The sequence below is a fragment of the Nerophis lumbriciformis genome, linkage group LG17 (genome assembly GCF_033978685.3).
Source record: "Nerophis lumbriciformis linkage group LG17, RoL_Nlum_v2.1, whole genome shotgun sequence".
In the NCBI taxonomy this organism is placed as follows: Eukaryota; Metazoa; Chordata; class Actinopteri; order Syngnathiformes; family Syngnathidae; genus Nerophis; species Nerophis lumbriciformis.
This window is the reverse complement of record NC_084564.2, coordinates 37,706,917-37,729,716: the sequence shown is the minus strand read 5'-3', so window position 1 is coordinate 37,729,716 and position 22,800 is coordinate 37,706,917. Positions and strand designations below refer to the sequence as shown.

The window sequence follows — 22,800 nt, the reverse complement described above, 5'->3', positions numbered from 1 at the left end:
GCTCAGCACAAGAAATACGTTACACACATACAGTTGTTGACAAAATACACTGTACATTATATACCTCAGCTAACTAAACTATGGAAATGTATAATATAATTCATATAGCAATACGGTCTCACTGCACAGCAGGCCAGCAGTTAGCCGAGTCCGGAATCCATGTTGAGGCACTGAGTGACGTGCCTCAACTGGCTGCTGATCACCGCACCGTCTCTTCTCAGTATTTGAACGGCAAATGTGAAAATTCAGCGATTTTGAATAAAAATAATCTAAAACTGGTGAAGTTAAATGGAAAATAACTTTATAGTATAATCACTGGATACATATAACAATTTAATAAAAATTTTTTCTTCTTACATTTTTTTTCTTTCCATGATGGCAGGTGAGGCCCCGCCTCACCTGCCTCTAGTGACTGCACGTCACTGGCAGACTGTATTGATATATATTGATATATAATGTAGGAACCAGAATATTAATAACAGAAAGAAACAACCCTTTTGTGTGAATGAGTGTAAATGGGGGAGGGAGGTTTTTTTGGGTTGGTGCACTAATTGTAAGTGTATCTTGTGTTTTTTATGTTGATTTAATAAAAAATAATAAAAAATAAAAAAACGATACCGATAATTTCCGATATTACATTTTAACGCATTTATCGGCACGCCGATATTATCGGACATCTCTAATAAAAACCTATCTTTTTTTTCCAAATAGTTCAAGAAAGACCACTACAAATGTGCAATATTTTGCACTGTTATACAATTTAATAAATCAGAAACTGATGACATAGTGCTGTATTTTACTTCTTTATCTCTTTTTTTCAACCAAAAATGCTTTGCTCTGATTAGGGGGTACTTGAATTTAAAAAAAATTCACAGGGGGTACGTCACTGAAAAAAGGTTGAGAACCACTGTTCTAGCATATGTGAGAACTGCATTATTGTTGGGCGTGTAGCAAGCCAGGCAGTATAACTGTCGTATCTGAAACTTTACTGATACATTTTCTATTTCTCTTAATGTCACAATTCAAAGCAGGAAGTGTGACACGATTTGTTATTTGTTTATGTTTACAACTCAAGCTGAAGTTTCATTTTAAAGCTTCTTTTATAGTTCGGTCCATAAATATTTGGACATTGACACCATCCATCCATCCATCCATCTTCTTCCGCTTATCCGAGGTCGGGTCGCGGGGGCAGCAGCTTAAGCAGGGAAGCCCAGACTTTCCTCTCCCCAGCCACTTCGTCCAGCTCCTCCCGGGGGATCCCGAGGCGTTCCCAGGCCAGCCGGGAGAGATAGTCTTCCCAGCGTGTCCTGGGTCTTCCCCGTGGCCTCCTACCGGTCGGACGTGCCCGAAACACCTTCCTAGGGAGGCGTTCGGGTGGCATCCTGACCAGATGCCCGAAACACCTCATCTGGCTCCTCTCCATGTGGAGGAGCAGCGGCTTTACTTTGAGCTCCCCCCGAATGACAGAGCTTCTCACCCTATCTCTAAGGGAGAGCCCCGCCACTCGGCGGAGGAAACTCATTTCGGCCGCTTGTACCCGTGATCTTGTCCTTTTGGTCATGACCCAAAGCTCATGACCATAAGTGAGGATGGGAACGTAGATCGACCGGTAAATCGAGAGCTTTGCTTTCCGGCTCAGCTCCTTCTTCACCACAACGGATCGATACAGCGTCCGCATTACTGAAGACGCCGCACCGATCCGCCTGTCGATCTCACGATCCACTCTTCCCCCACTCGTGAACAAGACTCCGAGGTACTTGAACTACTCCACTTGGGGCAAGATCTCCTCCCCAACCCGGAGATGGCACTCCACCCTTTTCCGGGAGAGGACCATGGACTCGGACTTGGAGGTGCTGATTCCCATCCCAGTCGCTTCACACTCGGCCGCGAACCGATCCAGTGAGAGCTGAAGATCTTGGCCGGAGGAAGCCATCAGGACCACATCATCTGCAAATAGCAGAGACCTAATCCTGCAGCCACCAAACCAGATACCCTCAACGCCTTGACTGCGCCTAGAAATTCTGTCCATAAAGGTTATGAACAGAATCGGTGACAAAGGGCAGCCTTGGCGGAGTCCAACCCTCACTGGAAACGTGTCCGACTTACTGCCGGCAATGCGGACCAAGCTCTGACACTGATTATACAGGGAGCGAACTGCCACAATAAGACAGTCCGTTACCCCATACTCTCTGAGCACTCCCCACAGGACTTCCCGGGGTACACGGTCGAATGCCTTCTCCAAGTCCACAAAGCACATGTAGACTGGTTGGGCAAACTCCCATGCACCCTCAAGGACCCTGCCGAGAGTATAGAGCTGGTCCACAGTTCCACGACCAGGACGAAAACCACACTGTTCCTCCTGAATCCGAGGTTCCACTATCCGGCGTAGGATGTTGTGGGGCTGTCTTGGTTGACAAGACTCTGCAACATCGCGTGGACATCGGGGGTGGTACCTCTGGATTGGCAGACCGGGGTGGTGGTTCCTCTCTTTAAGAAGGGGAACCGGAGGGTGTGTTCCAACTATCGTGGAATCACACTCCTCAGCCTTCCCGGTAAGGTCTATTCAGGTGTACTGGAGAGGAGGCTACGCCGGATAGTCGAACCTCGGACATTGACACAATTTTCAGTATTCCAGCTCTGTACAACACCACAATGGATTTGAAATGAAACAATCAAGATGTGCTTTAAGTGCAGACTTTGAGCTTTAATTTGAGGGTATTTACATCCAAATCAAACATTTTATCCGTGCCTTACACTTTTTAATGGACCAAAAGTAATTGGACAATTGGGTACTCAGCTGTTCCATGGCCAGGTGTGTGTTATTCCCTTGTTTTTTTCCATTTATTTCATTTACAAAGAGCAGATAAAAGGCCTAGATGTCATTTCAAGTGTGGTATATTCATTTGGAATCAGGGGATGTCATCTCTCAATACGAAGTCCAAAGAGCTGTCACTATCAGTGAAGCAATCCATCATTAGGCTGAAAAATCAAAACAAAGCCTTCAGAGAGAAAGCAAAAACATGAGGTGTCGTCAAACCAACTGTTTGGTACATTATTAAAAAGAGAACGCACTGCTGAGCTCAGCAACACCAAAAGACCTGGAAGACCACGAAAAACAAGTGTGGTGGATGACAGACAAATCCTTTCCCTTGTCAAGAAAAAGGCCTTCACAACAGTTAGCCAGATCAAGAAAACCCTCCAGGAGGTAGGTGGATCTGTGTCCAAGTCAACAATTAAGAGACAACTTCCCCAGAGGAAATACAGAGGTTTCATCACAAGGTCTAAACCATTGGTGAGCCTCAAAAACAGGAAGGCCAGATTAGAGTTTGCCACGAAACATGTAAAAGAGCCTGTGCAGTTCTGGAACAACATCCGATGGACACATGAGACAAAGATCAACTTATACCAGAATGATGGAAAGAGAAGAGTATGGAGAAGGGAAGGAACTGCTCAAGATCCAAAGCATAGCACCTCATCAATGAAGCATGGTGGTGGGAGTGTAATTCAATTCCTAGATATGGTCGAAACTATTTAAAGTGCACTACGTATAATAAACGCAACATTATTAATATTGCTACTAATAATTTAAACAAAAACTCGTCAAAACAGACCAATACTTATAATATGGGCTTTTTAAACATAAGATCATTGTCTCCCAAAACGTTATTAGTTAATGAGGTCATTAGAGACAACAATCTTAACGTCATTGGTCTTAGCGAAACCTGGCTCAAACCAGACGATTTTTTTGCGCTAAATGAGGCATCTCCTCCTAACTATACGAATGCGCATATTGCCCGTCCCCTCAAAAGGGGTGGGGGGGTCGCACTAATATACAATGAAAACTTTAACCTTACCCCTAACCTAAATAATAAATACAAATCGTTTGAGGTGCTTACTATGAGGTCTGTCGCACCGCTGCCTCTCGACCTGGCTGTTATCTACCGCCCCCCAGGGCCCTACTCGGACTTTATCAATGAATTCTCAGAGTTCGTTGCTTATCTAGTGACGCACGCAGACAATATAATCATAATGGGGGACTTTAAAATCCATATGAATACCCCATCGGACCCTCAGTGCGTGGCGCTCCAGACTATAATTGATAGCTGTGGTCTTACACAAATAATAAATGAACCTACGCATCGCAACGGTAATACGATAGATCTAGTGCTGGGCAGGGGTGTCACCACCTCCAAAGTTATGGTACTCCCGTATACTAAAGTAATGTCCGATCATTACCTTATAAAATTCGAAGTTCTGACTCATTGTCAACAAGCTAATAATAATAATAACTGCTATAGCAGCCGCAACATTAATGCTGCCACAACGATGACTCTTGCTGACCTACTGCCTTCGGTAATGGCACCATTCCCAAATTATGTCGGCTCTATTGATAACCTCACTAACAACTTTGACAATGCCCTGCGCGAAACCATTGATAGTATAGCACCGCTAAAACAAAAAAGGGCCCCTAAAAGGCGCACCCCATGGTTTACAGAAGAAACCAGAGCTCATAAATTATCATGTAGAAAGTTGGAACGCAAATGGCGCGCGACCAAGCTTGAGGTTTTCCATCAAGCATGGAGTGATAGTTTAATATCGTATAAGCGCATGCTTATCTTAGCTAAAGCTAAATATTACTCAGATCTCATCCGCCTCAACAAAAACGACCCTAAATTTTTGTTTAGTACAGTAGCATCGCTAACCCAACAAGCGACTCCTCCCAATAGCTTCACCCACTCGGCAGATGACTTTATGAATTTCTTTAATAAGAAAATTGAACTCATTAGAAAGGAGATTAAAGACAACGCATCCCAGCTACAACTGGGTTCTATTAACACAGATACAACTGTATCTACGACGGATACAAAAGCAGCAGAATGAATTCTGAAGTGTTTGGAGCAATATTATTATTCAGCCAAATGCTTCAAAACTCATTGGACGGCGCTTCACAATGCAGATGGACAATGACCCCAAGCATACTGCGAAAGCAACCAAAGAGTTTTTTAAGGCAAAGAAGTGGAATGTTCTGCAATGGCCAAGTCAATCACCAGACCTGAATCCCATTGAGCATGAATTTCACTTGCTGAAGACAAAACTGAAGGGAAAATGCCCAAAGAACAAGCAGGAAGTGGTACAGAGCTGGAATACTGAAAATTGTGTCAATGTCCAAATATTTATGGACCTAACTGTATATCTGCTGTCTCTGACTATGTTACTGTACTGCCCTCAGGTGGACAAACAATAGAATAGAATAGAAAGTACTTTATTGATCCCTGGGGGAAATTCAGCACCACAGTTCACTGACAATAAACAATAAACACTTAGGTATTTTTTACATGTGAATAATATAAATACGGTCTGTTATACAGCATTATTCACACGTGAATAATATAAATAGTCTATAATACAGCATTATTCACACGTGAATAATATAAATACAGTCCATTATACAGCATTATTCACATGTGAATAATATAAATACATCCTATTATACAGCTTTATTCACATGTGAATAATATAAATACAGTCTATTATACAGCATTATTTACATGTGAATAATATAAATACAGTCTATTATACAGCATTATTTACATGTGAATAATATAAATACAGTCTATTATACAACATTATACACATGTGAATAATGCTGTATAATAGACTGTATTTATATTATTCACATGTGAATAACATAAATACAGTCTATTATACAGCATTATTCACATGTGAATAATATAAATACAGTCTATTATACAGCATTATTCACATGTGAATAATATTAATACAGCCTATTATACAGCTTTATTCACTTGTGAATAATATAAATACAGTCTATTATACAGCATTATTCACATGTGAATAATATAAATACAGTCTATTATACAGTATTATTCACATGTGAATAATGTACTGTAAATACAGTCTATTATACAGCATTATTCACATGTGAATAACATAAATACAGTCTATTATACAGCATTATTCACATGTGAATAATATACATACAGTCTATTATTCACATGTGAATAACATAAATACAGTCCATTATACAGCAATATTCACATGTGAATAATATCAATAGTCTATTATACAGTATTATTCACATGTGAATAATGTACTGTAAATACAGTCTATTATACAGCATTATTCACATGTGAATTATATAAATACAGTCTATTATACAGCATTATTCACATGTGAATAATATAAATACAGCCTATTATACAGCTTTATTCACATGTGAATAATATAAATACAGTCTATTATACAGCATTATTCACATGTGAATAATATAAATAGTCTATTATACAGTATTATTCACATGTGAATAATGTACTGTAAATACAGTCTATTATACAGCATTATTCACATGTGAATAATATAAATACAGCCTATTATACAGCTTTATTCACATGTGAATAACATAAATACAGTCTATTATTCACATGTGAATAATATAAATACAGTCTATTATACAGCATTATTCACATGTGAATAATATAAATACAGTCTATTATACAGCATTATTCACATGTGAATAATATAAATACAGTCTATTAGACATTCAAGTACAGTAAAAAAGGAACATATACATTATGCAGTCTTATGGCTGTCGGTATGAAGCACTTCCTGTGTCAAGTTATACAATAGTATATTTCTATCTTATATTTTTTTAACACTCAATTGTTTTTTTTTAAATCCAAAGAGGCACAGGTATGACAACGTTTGAAATTATATTAGGTATAGCCATCATGTGGTTCAACCGTCATTTCAAAGAGCAACAATGTACAAAACCCAAAACGGCCACTCTACCAACCGAGCTATACCGCCCCCAAAAACCAACAAATTTAGCTGAACTGCACCAATTTTGTCAAGAGGAGTGGTCAAAAATTCAAGCAGAAGCTTGTGGATGGCTACCAAAAGTGCCTTATTGCAGTGAAACTTGCCAAGGGACATGTAAGCAAATATTAACATTGCTGTATGTATACTTTTGACCCAGCACATTTTCAGTAGACCCATAATAAATTCATAAAAGAAGCAAACTTCATGAATGTTTTTTGTGACCAACAAGTATGTGCTCCAATCACTCTATCACACCAAAATAGAAATGATTGGAACTTCAAGACAGCCATGACATTATGTTCTTTACAAGTGTATGTACACATTTGACTGTATATTTAGTTTTTAATAAATAGGTTTTCACTTTCACATGAAAGGAGCTTTTTTTCTTTGACAAATTAAATTGTCAAACAGAGTAAATTGACAATTTCCAAGCAATAAAAGTGAAATACTTCAGGGCATTGTGGAAGGAAAAGGCTACAAATTGGGAGTGGGATGGATTTGTTCCATATTTGATGCGACTGTACCACTTTCTCTAAAAGCCTCAAACACAACACAACACAATGTCTGTCCTGCAGGAAAGATGAATCCAAAGAGCCCATAGTGGAAGTCAGAACAGAGGACGAGTGCACTGCCAATCACAACGCAGCAGGACCAACAGAACCAAATGAAACCACACCCCTGACAGAACCAGAGTGAGTAGAGCTTTCAGCCACACTGCCCTTTTTTTTAATTTTTTGTTGCTTTTAAACAATCTATCTGCAGTTGAACTTTGCACTCCACTTCCAAGAATTTGCTATAAAATTTTAAGCGAGGCACTTTTTTTGGACAAGTTCTGGTTATTCTTGAGTGGAGTCCACTGAGAGTGTGTTGCTTTCTGTTTCGATTCCATATTAGCAGGGAGTACTGCACTTTGTTTTTTTGTTTTTGTTTTAACTCTGCAGCCTTTTGTGTGATGACATGAAGGTTGAAGCAATACCAGTTAAAGACACAGAAAGGCCTTTGGTCCTCACCAGTGTGGTCATTGGACAACCTAAGCAAGACTTACTAGGCACGGTCACTGGTACTGTTCCACCCCCCCGTCTAGGTGGTTCTGCGTATTGCCGCATAGTGTTCTGCAGGACTAGTCGGTACTCTCCATGTTGGTGTGTGTGTGGGATGTAACCCTTTAAATGTCCACTCACAGCATGACTTTGTTTTTCCATTTAGGCTTAATAGTCGCTTTTTTTTGTTCTTGATTTTCAGTTGCCTCGTCTACCTTTGGCCACGTCTACACTAAGTCCTTTAACCCCTTAAACGAATAATTATTTAGCCTAAGCCCCGTTTCAGCCAGCGTTTAAGGTCCCCCTCCTCGGACAATATTTGTATTTCTTGAATCTCCGACCCTTAGCTTTGTATGGACTCATTGATCGTTTACAAACTGAGTTCGGAGAGGAAGTGACGTCAGAAAGAACGCGTCACATAATAAAGCGGGTTTCTAACTCGGAGCTAACCACTGGAAATATGGAGGCAAGTCAGTTTCGTAGAGACGCTTGTGGAAATCACACATGAATTCCTTAAAAGAAAGCCATTGCAGCTATCTGGGATACAACACTTCTCAGACGGCAAGAGAACTTTCCAATGTCCGGGTCAGCTGTGATTCTACTTAGCAACTTGTCCATTTGTCGAAGGAGAGACAACGAGAATGCGAGCTCCCAAGGATGTGATAAAAAAAAAAAAAAGTATGAATGTATGCAGCTTGAAAACAGACACAGTGCTAACAGAAAAAACAATCAACTCTGTCAAGCTGTGGGAGAGATTACATTTTACAACCTGTAGTTTGAAAATTGGACTGCCACATGGAGGATTTGGTTAAAATGGATAGTATGCCTGAAAACAAACCTCATGCATACCATCAAATCGCATGATCTGACTGTAAAACAGGGAAATTAAAGGCCGGGGATTAGTAGACATAATTGTTGCTGCTATTAGTGCACTTAGGGCCTGGATTTTTTAATGTAACATGTAAGTTAAGTTAAAGTACCAATGATTGTCACACACACACACTAGGTGTGGCGAAATGTGTCCTCTGCATTTGACCCATCGCCCTTGTTCACTCCTGGGAGGTGAGGGTAGCAATTTTTGGTGATTTAACCCCCAATTCCAACCCTTGATGCTGAGTGCCAAGCAGGGAGACAATGGGTCCCATTTTTTTAGCCTTTGGTATGACTCGGCCGGGGTCGAGGTAAGGGTAGGTCACGACCTACCGATCTCAGGGCGGACACTCTAACCACAAGGCCACTGAGTTGTGAAGTTAAGACCAAATGGAGCTATTACACTGAGTGGGAAAACCATTTGATTCAACAGATTTTTGAAAGCTGACATTGTAATGGGTCCCATTTTTATAGTCTTTGGTATGACTCGGCCGGGGTTTGAACTCACGACCTACCGATCTCAGGGCGGACACTCTAACCACAAGGCCACTGAGTAGGTAGCGCGTGCTTTGTATTACCTGGCCGTCTAACTACGGAAAACGGAGAATACTTTTGGACCGGCAAAGTAGACTGTAACAGTTATTGTCCGCCATGTATGTCGCGGACTCAACGTCTAGGTCCAGAGTATATAAAGTCACCAAAAAGGAATGGACAATGAAGGTGAAGGCATGAGAGTGAGGAGTGTCCTGACCAGATATCTAGATCCCTAGATTGATTGTTGTCAAATGTCCTTTATCACATTGTTTACGTGTCTAATAAAGATTTGATTAATTCAGGTGTGATTCACTACAATAGGGCCCCACAGCACACTGGATTCCGGTTAACTGAAATACCACAACACTGGATATTGTTCAGATAAGTTACATTTAAGAACTTGCACACAAAGCAACACTGGAGGTGCACCGGCGGTACGCAGGTGTGAGGGGGTCTTAAACGCTGGCATTGTTGTGTGTGGACACGGATAAGGTGAGGTGGAATTTACCCTGGATAACCTTATCCGGTTATCCAGGCTTAGTGTAAACGGGGCCTTTGAGACCTACTAATCTTCTTGCATGCTGCTTCCCGTGCGCCCCCTTCCTGTGTCACGGTCACCCTGGTGTCTAGTCTGTGTGTCTCTGTTCTCTCCCTGCTCTCTCAGGCTGGCGGCTTTCACCGCTGCTCTGGCACTGGACACGCTCTCCTCCATAGCCACCAACTCCGACACGGCCACTGCCACCAATGACCCCACCCAGGACAGCCCCTCTAGCGAGACCACCACCCTAACGTATAGCCTGTCCACCCCGGCCAACGACCCCTCGCCCACGCCCATCTCGGCACCGGCGCCGAGCCCGGAGATGAGCGCGGCGCCACCGACTCCCCCCGTCTCCAGGTCCGCCGTCGAGGCCAAGATTGCGCCGTTAGTCGAGCAGAGACGAAGCGAGTGGCCAGGGGAGGAGGAGGAGGAGGAGAAGACCGAGCCTCCTCCGAGCACCCCAGAATGGACTAAAGCTCAAAAATCCGGCACACCTATACCGCCGAAGCGTAGACACTCTCCTAAACTTGCCGCCCTGAAAGCTAAAGGTAGTCCTCCTGTATCGCCACTGGCTGTGTCACCGTCACCTTTCACTCCAGACAAGAAACCTGCTCCTAGTCCGCCCGTTTCAGCAGAGCAAAGTGGTCCTTCCCCTGATTCAAACCTGAGCGGGTGTGGCCTCGCTGCCTTTGACAAGCCTGTTCATAATGCTGCCCCCACACCGCCTTCAGCCATCCGTAGTGCTCCTAAAGCACCGGATGCTGAAACGTCCTCCCCTCTCCTTGAAAATGTGTCCTCTCCCTTGTCCCCCCTGCCTGCCAGTGACCTCCCCGCATCACCGCCAGACATGTACGACTTCCTGGCCCACGACACGGGCCTCAAAAACGCGGGTTTCGACTTAGAGCTGAGTAACGGGACCGAGCGACCCTCGGAGATCCCCGCCGACCTCATTAGCTTAGAGAGCCCGCCCTCTGCCCCCTTCCTGCCCAATGGCGACGGAGCGGACCTCCCCCTTTCAGGCCCAGTTCTGGATGCATCAGAGACTTTGGCCAAGACCGGTCCTCCTGTCAACGATGAGTACGGCTCCCTCTAGAGGTTTATCTGTGTGTGTGTGTGTGTGTGTGTGTGTGTGTGTGTGTGTGTGTGTGTGTGTGTGTGTGTGTGTGTGTGTGTGCGTGTATGTGTGAGTGAGTAACTTGTGCGTTCATTCATTCACCACCACTTGTTGCCATTGACCACATTAGGTTAGGAAGTAACGACTTAGGTGTGGACTTTAGACATTGGTGATTGGGAGAAAGAGGTTCTGTGTGACGAGGGAAGCCAAGTCAGAACAGTTTTAGTTCAACATTGTGTTGTTTTGATGCATGTGCTATGTCAACAAAGTGACAATGGTAGAACAGTACAGCAACCAGCCTATGAACACAGAGGAACACTAGTGTCGATTGATCTGCCGCCCATCAATATCGGACAATTTTCGTGGAAAAGTATGTGGTCGCCATGGCGGATTAATGCTAATCATAAACGCAGATCCTTTCGGGCTGAAACTATTTATTTTTAGTCCCCTGGTTAACAAGATAATTACAGTACAGGCTAAAAGTTTGGACACACCTTCTCATTCAATGCGTTTTCTTTATTTCCAACCAGTCTACATGTGCTTTGTGGACTTGGAGAAGGCATTCGACCGTGTCCCTCGGGAAGTCCTGTGGGGAGTGCTCAGAGAGTATGGGGTATCGGACTGTCTGATTTTGGCGGTCCGCTCCCTGTATGATCAGTGTCAGAGCAAGTCGGACCCGTTTCCAGTGAGGGTTGGACTCCACCAAGGCTGCCCTTTGTCACCAATTCTGTTCATAACGTTTATGGACAGAATTTCTAGGCGCAGTCAGGGCGTTGAGGGTATCCGGTTTGGTGGCTGCAGGATTAGGTCTCTGCTTTTTGCAGATGATGTGGTCCTGATGGCTTCATCTGGCCAGGATCTTCAGCTCTCATTGGATCGGTTCGCAGCCGAGTGTGAAGCGACTGGGATGAGAATCAGCACCTCCAAGTCTGAGTCTATGGTTCTCGCCCGGAAAAGGGTGGAGTGCCATCTCCGGGTTGAGGAGGAGACCCTGCCCAAAGTGGAGGAGTTCAAGTACCTTGGAGTCTTGTTCACGAGTGAGGGGAGAGTGGATCGTGAGATCGACAGGCGGATCGGTGCGGCGTTTTCAGTAATGCGGACATGTATCGATCCGTTGTGGTGAAGAAGGAGCTGAGCCGGAAGGCAAAGCTCTCAATTTACCGGTCGATCTACGTTCCCATCCTCACCTATGGTCATGAGCTTTGGGTTATGACCGAAAGGACAAGATCACTGGTACAAGCGGCCAATGAGTTTCCACCGCCAGGTGGTGGGGCTCTCCCTTAGAGATAGGGTGAGAAGCTCTGTCATCCGGGAGGAGCTCAGAGTAAAGCCGATGCTCCTCCACATGGAAAGGAGCCAGGTGAGGTGGTTCGGGCATCCGCTCAAGATGCCACCCGAACGCCTCCCTAGGGAGGTGTTTAGGGCACGTCCGACCGGTAGGAGGCCACGGGGAAGACCCAGGACACGTTGGGAAGACTATGTCTCCCGGCTGGTCTGGGAACGCCTCGGGATCCCCCGGGAAGAGCTGGACGAAGTGGCTGGTGAGAGGAAAGTCTGGGCTTCCCTGCTTAGGCTGCTGCTGATGGATATTTACATTGTAGATTGTCACATCAAAACTATGAATGAACACATGTGGAGTTATGTACTTAACAGAAAAAAAGGGTGAAATAACTGAAAACATGTTTTATATTCGAGTTTCTTCAAAATAGCCACCCTTTGCTCTGATTAATGCTTTGCACACTCTTGGCATTCTCTCCATGAGCTTCAAGCACACCTGTGAAGTGAAAACCATTCTTGAAGCTCATGGAGAGAATGCCGAGAGTGTGCAAAACAGTAATCAGAGCAAAGGGTGGCTATTTTGAAGAAATGAGAATAGAAAACATGTTTTCAGTTATTTCCCCTTTTTTTGTTAAGTACATAACTCCACATGTGTTCATTCATAGTTTTGATGTGACAATCTACAACACAGGTGTCAAACACAAGGCCCGGGGGGCCAAATCTGGCCCGCCACATTATTTTACGTGGCCCTCGAAAGCCTGGAAATAATATGCGTTAATGAAATGCTTCATCTTTTCTTACTAAATATATTTGTTCTTTCCCTTTTGACGTCAAAAATCATGTACTGCGTGCAATTGCATATCTTTTAAAATTCAATATTATATTATCATGTATTCCAAACATATTTTTTTGTTAAAATGAAGATAAATACTGTACTTAAATATCTGATTGACTTATGAATTCAAAACAAATGACCAATCAAATTGTAGACTGTAAAATTGACAATAGATTTTACGGTTAAATTCCGTTGACTTGAGTTTTTTTTACCGTAAAATCAACTTTGGTACAGTTTTTTTCCCCAAATACAGTAAGACACTATAACATTAAAATACAGTAAAACAACAAGATTTTTCGGTAAAAACAAACAAACTGGCAGTTCTGTTGCTTGAATTTTCTCCATTCCTGTCCATTTATTAAAAATTTTTATATGCTGTAAAAAACTCACTGCTTTTACTGTAAAATTCTGGTGACTGAGTAAAATTGTTATTTTTTTTTGCAGCTTATTTAAAAATATATATTGTTAATGTATTATATATATATATATATATATATATATATATATATACACATGTATATTCATATATATTACTCATTGTTAAAATCGGCCCACCGAGGCCAACCACAACTGCGATGTGGCCCTCAATTAAAACGAATTTGACACCCCTGATCTACAATGCAAAACGCATTTAATGAGGAGGAAAAAAAAAAAAGTCAAAATGTTTTCATACAACTTTGGTAAGCTACGAAGCTGATGGATTGTTGGCGCATTACAGCTACCATAGTCAGACGTACTGTGCTTCAACATACATTACGGCTACCATAGTCAGACGTACTGTGCTTCAACATACATTACAGCTACCATAGTCATATGTACTGTGCTTCAACGTACATTACGGCTACCATAGTCAGACGTACTTTGCTTCAACATACATTACGGCTACCATATAGTCAGACGTACTGTGCTTCAACATACATTACGGCTACCATAGTCAGACGTACTGTGCTTCAACATACACTACGGCTACCATAGTCAGATGTACTGTGCTTCAACATACATTACGGCTACCATAGTCAGACGTACTGTGCTTCAACATACATTACAGCTACCATAGTCAGACGTACTGTGCTTCAACATACATTACAGCTACCATAGTCAGACGTACTGTACTTCAACATACATTACGGCTACCATAGTCAGACTTACTGTGCTTCAACATACATTACAGCTACCATAGTCAGACGTACTGTGCTTCAACATACATTACGGCTACTATCGTCAGATGTACTGTGCTTCAACATACATTACAGCTACCATAGTCAGACGTACTGTGCTTCAACATACATTGCGGCTACCATAGTCAGACGTACTGCGCTTCAACATACATTACGGCTACCATAGTCAGACGTACTGTGCTTCAACATACATTACGGCTACCATAGTCAGACGTACTGTGCTTCAACATACATTACGGCTACCATAGTCAGACTTACTGTGCTTCAACATACATTACGGCTACCATAGTCAGACGTACTGTGCTTCAACATGCATTACGGCTACCATATAGTCAGACGTACTGTGCTTCAACATACATTACGGCTACCATAGTCACACGTACTGTGCTTCAACATACATTACGGCTACCATAGTCAGACGTACTGTTCTTCAACATACATTACGGCTACCATAGTCAGACGTACTGTGCTTCAACATACATTACGGCTACCATAGTCAGACGTACTGTGCTTCAACATACATTACAGCTACCATAGTCAGACGCACTATGCTTCAACACACAAGTATAATTATGGTGTAGCGATATCAGCATGTAATCCATTTGTAATGAATTGTTGGTCAAGGACTATTTGGTAACAGCAGCCCAAATCTGTAATGTTGGTACCCTTCACCACTTTGGTTTTGCTGACACAAAGACAAGCAATAGTGTGCGAGACTTTCTATGTATGTAGCATTACACGTAGTTTTCATCTAGTAGGATGGTACAGTGTGATGTAATACAGAGTTATTTCTATGTATACTAGAGAGGTAGAAAATGTTATGTTCACATTAAACTGTGCACATGTACTAATTTATGAGGTGTACTAGGGTTGTACAGTACTAGTATAATATCGTGGTACTAATGAATCAAAAACGGTACTATACTCTGTTTGAAAAGTACCGGTTCGTCGTCGTCACGTCATGACATTGCTGGTTTTACGAGCATAGGAGCATGTTCGGCAGCGCACAATCACAGAGTACTTACAAGCAGACACAGTGTGTAGACAGAAAAGGGAGAAAAGACGCATTTTGACCTAAAAACTAACGATAAAGGTGAAGTTATAACACTGAAACCTCAGGAAGAGGTGCTTTAAAAGCTGGTGGCGAACATCAATCCGCAGTCTGCAGTGTTTTAGCTACTTCTAAATCACTAATCCTCGTCTCCATGGCGACAAATAAAGTACGTTTCTTACAAGTATCATTATCACTGCAGGACGAGGAATAGCTAAACATGCTTCACTACACACAGTAGCTCACTGGTGTCACAATGTAAACAAACGCCATTGGTGGATCTACACCTGACATCCACTGTAATGATACCAAGTACAGGTGCGTATCTAGTCAAAAAATATTTTTTTCCTTTTTAAAAAAAATCATATTATATTTATAAAGTCAGGAAATATGTCCCTGGACACGAGGACTTTGAATATGACCAATGTATGATCCTGTAACTACTTGGTATCGGATTGATACTTAAATGTGTGGTATAATCCAAAACTAATGTAAAGTATCAAACAAGAGAAGAATAAGTGATTATTACATTTTAACAGAAGTGTAGATAGAACATGTTGAAACGGAAAATAAGCAGATATTTACAGTAAATGAACAAGTAGATTAATAAATCATTTTTACAGCTTGTCCTTTATAATATTGACAAAATAATAGGTGTATAAATGACACAATATGTTACTGCATATGTCAGCAGACTAATTAGGAGCCTTTGTTTGTTTACTTACTACTAAAAGACAAGTTGTCTAGTATGTTCACTATTTTATTTAAGGACTTAACTGCAAAAGGAAATGTATGTTTAATGTACCCTAAGATTTTTGATTAAAATAAAGCCAATAATGCAATTTTTTGTGGTCCCCTTTATTTAGAAAAGCACCGAAATACATTTTGGTATCGGGACAACACTAACGTGTACTATGAGTTATACCGCATCGACCTTAAAATAAGACCAATCTTTTTTAAGGTGCGACATTTTGAGACAGACAAAAACATTTGTTTGTTTTTAATGTTTTCAATGACAGTAAAGTAACTCTTAAGGCCCAAGCTGTTTGTTTACATGCTTTTTTTATTTCTTATTGCTATTTGGGCTTACTGGACCCTAATTAGAATAAAAACTAAGAATCATCTTTTGATATGATATACTTAGTCCACAAGTACACACACGTGTACTTCATGTGTAGTGACAAGCTAATTCTTATTTTTAAACTTTTTTTTCCAAATTACATTGTATGTTATACTCTTCTGACACCACCAGATGGCAGTATAAGTGTCCACATAAGTGGCCATAACACCCCAATTCAGTAGTGTACACAATTATGGAAATAAGAGCTAAAAGGTGCTGTCCACGCATGTGGCCACTAAGCCTTTAGAGCAGGGGTGTCAAACTCAAATACAGAGTGGGCCAAAATTTAAAACTGAACAAAGCCGCGAGCCAAGGTTGAACAAATTAACCTTTTAATAGGGACCCAAACAAGTTTTGCATTAAATATTGAACAAGCAAGGCTTATATAACTTTATAGTGACATGCAAAATCAAGTTTCAAATAATAATACTAATAATAAAAAAATATTGGCATATCAAATACAATTTAAATAAAAATTTAATGCCTCTTTTCTATTTGAAGCCTTCTGAGGTAAATATCAACATTAACTTTTTCCACAGGCTAATAAATTTGAAAATAAAATAACAATGAATAAAACAACCATTCAGGACTTTAAACTGCTCAGTTTGCAACACACTGATCTAATTTGATGTGCCCAAGCCAGATACCTGCCATCTTTGCTGGGATGCTAGTTCATTAATGTCGGAGCTCAGGCTTTGAGCTGAGGCAACCTTCATTATCCAACGAAGGTGTTCATCAGTCATTATATCTCGTCCACCCGGACCAGAGTCTTGGGGGCGTGCCATAAATGCACTGTCTTTAACGTCCTCTACGAGCTATCTCGTCACCTCCGCTTTCCATTCATTGTAACATGGTTCGGACCCAGTCACAAGATATGAGCGGCTTCTGTACGCACACACGAGTGAATGCAACGCATACTTCATCAACAGCGATACAGGTTACACTGAGACTGCCAGTATAAAAAAACTTTAACACTGTTAGAAATATACGCCACACTGTGAACCCACACCAAACAAGAATGACAAACACATTTCGGGAGAACATCCGCACCGTAACACAACATAAACACAACAGAACAAATACCCAGAATCCTTTGCAGCACTAACTCTTCCGGGACACTACAAGGTGTGTGTGTGTGGGGGGGAGGTTTTGTGGTAGCGGGGGTGTATTTTGTAGCGTCCTGGAAGAGTTAGTGCTGCAAAGGATTCTGGGTATTTGTTCTGTTGTGTTTATGTTGTGTTACGGTGCGGATGTTCTCCCGAAATGTGTTTGTCATTCTTGTTTGGTGTGGATTCACAGTGTGGCGTATACAAAGAGTTTGACACCCATGCTTTAGAGGTTTGTTGCAATTAAAAATACAACTTTTCTTGGCGGCTTGGCAGGTTACAGGTGTGCGTGTGTGAGTGACAAAAAAAAAAGCTCTGACTTTTGGGGAGAAATCGTTTGGCGCCATCTTGTTTTTTATGAGAGTAGAATACCGGCTTTCATATTTGGGTCGACATGGTATTTTAGTGTCAACATTGTTCAGGAAGGCGCTCACATGGTTTCTCTGTTAACCGACAGGGGGGGAAGAGGTAGAATAATCAGGGGCGTCAATATGAATGAATGAGTTCCTCGTCTGCAGGCGTTAGCTGGAAATGTGAGGCGACTTTTCATTTCTCTTTTGCATATTTGATCCGCTAACTGGGAGCATTTGTCAGAGATGACTATTATGGTATGTCGTTAACTATCTGTTGACAATCCCCTGACTGTTGTAATGGTGGTGAAGAAATATGTAAGGAGACACCTTCTTACATATCCTGTGACGGTGGTGTGTTGTCAATCATTTCTAATTTCACTCTCCCCCATCTTCTCCATTTCAGGAAGATTTTTTCAGACGGGAAAGGCAAACTGGAGGAAGAATTATCAAACGCCCTCACTGAGATGGCGGCGGAGCAACACAACAGTGTGATACAGACAAAAGGCACGCAGAGCAAAGCCTGATGAGCTCGGCTAAAACTTCCAACGTCCAAAACATTTTTGTTGCGGCGACGGGGTTGTTTCATTTCCAGTGCCCTTAAGTACACACACACGCACACACACACACACACACACTCTTGTATTTCTGACCTTCTTGAGACCTCTGAAAAATGCCTACCTCTTTAGGACCACCCTTTCTAGATATATAAAGATGTGTATTTACAACATTAATAATATATATATACTATGCAAATATAAAAAAAGCTTGTTGTGAAAAATTAGTTGGAATTTCACAAGAAAAAGGTAACAATTTCACAAGAAAAACTGAACTTTTGTGCAATATTATGATAAAAGTTGTAATTTTACTCAATAACAGTCGCAATATTACAAGAAAAGCTTAGAATTTTGGCGATTTTATGAAAAGAGTCGTAAATAATACTTCGACAAATGTCACATTAGAAGAAAACTTTAAAATGTTGGCAGTATTATGATAACAATCCAAATTTTACTTGGCAAAATTATGACAAAAGTCATAATTTACAAGAATAACAAAAAAAAATTGGCAATATTGTGATAAAAGTCTGAATTTTATAGGACAAATGGCGCCATTTTGCATTAAAAAGTAAGAATTATACAGAAAAAAGTAAATTTTTACAAGAAAATAATGCAATATTACAGAAACAGAGATACATTTTTCCCAATTTTATAAGAAAGAAGTCGACACATTGTGAGAAAAAGACTGCTTTTAGTTTATTTTTTGTTTTTTTTGTTAGTAATTGTTTTTTAATCTTCATAATTTACTTCAAATTATTACAGTATGTATCTATATACATATTTATTTTTTTCATTGTTTTATTTCAATTTCTTCCACACACTTGTTATTTCATATGTTGACCAGAGGGAGAGCACTTTTAAAAGTGACCCAGTCAATTTGAAATATCCCTCCTTTTTGGGACCACCCTCATTTTGATAGATTTCACCACCAGGGGTGCAAATGAGACATTCTCTATTAGATGCAATGTTATTAGGACCATGATTTATGTCATCACTTGTTCACACCTCCTCATATGGAAGATACGTTTCCCTGTTGATGTCTCAAGAAGGGTAGAAATACAAGAACACACACACACACACATACACACTTGTATTTGTTACCTTCTTGAGACCTCCGAAAAATGCCTACCTCTTTAGGACCACCCTTTCTAGATATATAAATATGTGTATTTACAACATTAATAATAAATACATACTATGTAAATATAAAAAAGCTTGTTGTGAAAAATTGGTTGGAATTTCACGAGAAAAAGGTCACAATTTCACAAGAAAAACATAGAATTTTGGCAGTGTTATAATAAAAGTCGTAATTTTACTCAACGCAAGTCAAAATTGTACAAGAAAAAGTGAACATTTGTGCAATATTATGATGAAAGTTGGAATTTTGCTCAATAACAGTCGCAATATTACAAGTAAAGCTTAGAATTTTTGGCGATTTTATGAAAAGAGTCGTAATAATACTCGACAAAAGTGACAATTTTATAAGAAGACTTAAAAATGTTGGCAATATTATAATAATAATCCAAATTTTACTTGACAAAATTATGACAAATGTCATAATTTTACTCCAAAAATGTCACTATTTTACAAGAACAACAAAAGAATTGGCAATATTGTGATAAAATTCAGAATTGTATATGACAAATGTTGCCATTTTGCATTAAAAAGTAAGAATTATACATTAAAAAGTCATAATTTTACGAGGAAATATTGCAATATTACAGAAACAGAAAGAAAATGAGAAATTGTTCCCAATTTTATAAGAAAAAAGTTGACAAATTGTGGGAAAAAGACTGCTTTTAGTTTATTTTTTTATCTTTTTTAATTGTTTTTTAATCTTCATTATTTACTTCAAGTTATTACAGTATGTCTCTATATAAATATTTATTTTTTTCATTGTTTTATTTCAATTCCTTACACACACTTGTTATTTCATATGTTGACCAGAGGGGGAGCACTTCAAATTTTTCCACACACTTGTTATTTCATATGTTGACCAACGGGGGAGCACTTTTAAAACTGACACACAGTCAATTTGAAAAATCCCTCCTTTTTGGGACCACCCTCATTTTGACAGATTTCACCAGCAGTGGTGCAAATGAGACATTCTCTATTAGATGCAATGTTATTAGGACCATGATTTATGTCATCACTTGTTCACACCTCCTCATATGGAAGCTACTTTTCCTTCTTGATGTCTCAAGAAGGGTTGAAATACAACACACACACACACACGCTCACACACACACACACACACACACACACACACACACACACACACACACACACACACACACTTGCATTTCTTACCTTCTTGAGACCTCTGAAAAATGCTTACATCTTTAGGACCACCCTTTCTAGATATATAAAGATGTGTATTTACAACATTAATAATAAATACATACTATGCAAATATAAAAAAGCTTGTTGTGAAAAATGAGTTGGAATTTCACAAGAAAAAGTTCACAATTTCACAAGAAAAACTTTTGGCAGTTTTTATAATTAAAAGTCGTCATTTTACTCAACGCAAGTCAAGATTGTACAAGAAAAAGTGAACATTTGTGCAATATTATGATGAAAGTTGGAATTTTGCTCAATAACAGTCGCAATATTACAAGAAAAGCTTAGAATTTTTGGCGATTTTATGAAAAGAGTCGTAATAATACTCGACAAAAGTGACAATTTTATAAGAAGACTTAAAAATGTTGGCAATATTATAATAATAATCCAAATTTTACTTGACAAAATTATGACAAAAGTCATAATTTTACTCCACAAATGTCACTATTTTACAAGAACAACAAAAAAATTGGCAATATTGTGATAAAATTCAGAATTGTATATGACAAATGTTGCCATTTTGCATTAAAAAGTAAGAATTATACATTAAAAAGTCATAATTTTATGAGGAAATATTGCAATATTACAGAAACAGAAAGAATATGAGAAACTGTTCCCAATTTTATCAGAAAAAAGTCGACACATTGTGAGAAAAAGACTGCTTTTAGTTAATTTTTTTTATTGTTTTTTAATCTTCATTATTTACTTCAAGTTATTACAGTATGTCTCTATAAAAATATTTATTTTTTTCATTGTTTTATTTCAATTTCTTACACACACTTGTTATTTCATATGTTGACCAGAGGGGGAGCACTTCAAATTTTTCCACACACTTGTTATTTCATATGTTAACCATTTATTTTTTTGCATTGTTTTATTTCAATTTCTTACACACACTTGTTATTTCATATGTTGACCAGAGGTGGAGCACTTCAAATTTTTCCACACACTTGTTATTTCATATGTTAACCAGAGGGTTAACATATTTCTGGTTAACATATGAAATAACAAGTGTGTGGAAAAATTTGAAGTCCTCCACCTCTGGTCAACATATGAAATAACAAGTGTGTGTGTAAGGAATTTAAATAAAACACTTTTAAAAGCGACACAGTCAATTTGAAAAATCCCTCCTTGTTGGGACCACCCTCATTTTGATAGAATTTTTGAGACATTCTCTATTAGATGCAATGTTATTGGGACCACGATTTATGTCATCACTTGTTCACACCTCCTCATATGGAAGCTACTTTTCCTTGTTGATGTCTCAAGAAGGGTAGAAATACAAGAACACACACACACACACACTTGTCTGGCACGCACTTTGACTTTACACCCGGGAACTCAAAATGTGTTTTATTTTTTTAATTTGTTATTTTATTTAACTGGTCGAGATGATCAAGAACTGAAAGAAAAAGATGTGGAAAATATTAGAAAGGTGACTTTGACCACATGTGCAGTCAGTCTCACACAAGCATTACATTGTCATTACAAACGTGAACAAATAATTACCGTAAATGATCTTTTGATAGCCCTTTATTTAAGACCGACTGGGAAGAGGGTTTTAATCCGGAGAAAATAAAGTAAAGTTGTACAAATACCTTGAACAATGGTTTGGAGTGCATGAGAAAGTAGACAAGAGACAAATATATTGTATGATACGACCAATGTTAATGTTCAAACTGCTTAGTCAGCAATAATACCGCTGAGTCATAGGTAAAGTGTTCATGAATTGGACAGAAACAGCTGAGGAGCAACAGTTTTAAGATAATTACAAACCCCGTTTCCATATGAGTTGGGAAATTGTGTTAGATGTAAATATAAACGGAATACAATATGCAAATAATCATTGACTTTAGAATTTGATGCCAGCAACACGTGACAAAGAAGGTGGCAATAAATACTGATAAAGTTGAGGAATGCTCATCAAACACTTATTTGGAACATTCCACAGGTGTGCAGGCTAATTGGGAACAGGTGGGTGCCATGATTGGGTATAAAAACAGCTTCCCAAAAAATGCTCAGTCTTTCACAAGAAAGGATGGGGCGAGG

The 22,800-nt window shown here is 39.8% G+C and overlaps 1 protein-coding gene across 6 annotated transcripts in view; it reads left to right on the top strand.

Annotated features, from left to right (window-relative positions):
• Window positions 1-22,580, top strand: part of ncam1b (neural cell adhesion molecule 1b) — a 354,414-nt gene extending 331,834 nt beyond the window's left edge. For 4 of the 6 annotated variants that reach the window (XM_061973163.1, XM_061973161.1, XM_061973162.1 and 1 more), the window contains 3 exons: window positions 7,416-7,532; window positions 9,949-10,899; window positions 18,261-22,580. In XM_061973163.1, the coding sequence (XP_061829147.1) occupies window positions 7,416-7,532; window positions 9,949-10,899; window positions 18,261-18,381 (1,189 nt within the window). In that variant the 3' untranslated portion in view covers window positions 18,382-22,580. Of the gene's footprint in view, window positions 1-7,415; window positions 7,533-9,948; window positions 10,918-18,260 lie in introns of all 6 variants that reach the window. The other 2 variants (XM_061973164.1, XM_061973166.1) reach the window with 2 other exon arrangements.
• The last annotated feature ends 220 nt before the right edge of the window (window positions 22,581-22,800 follow it).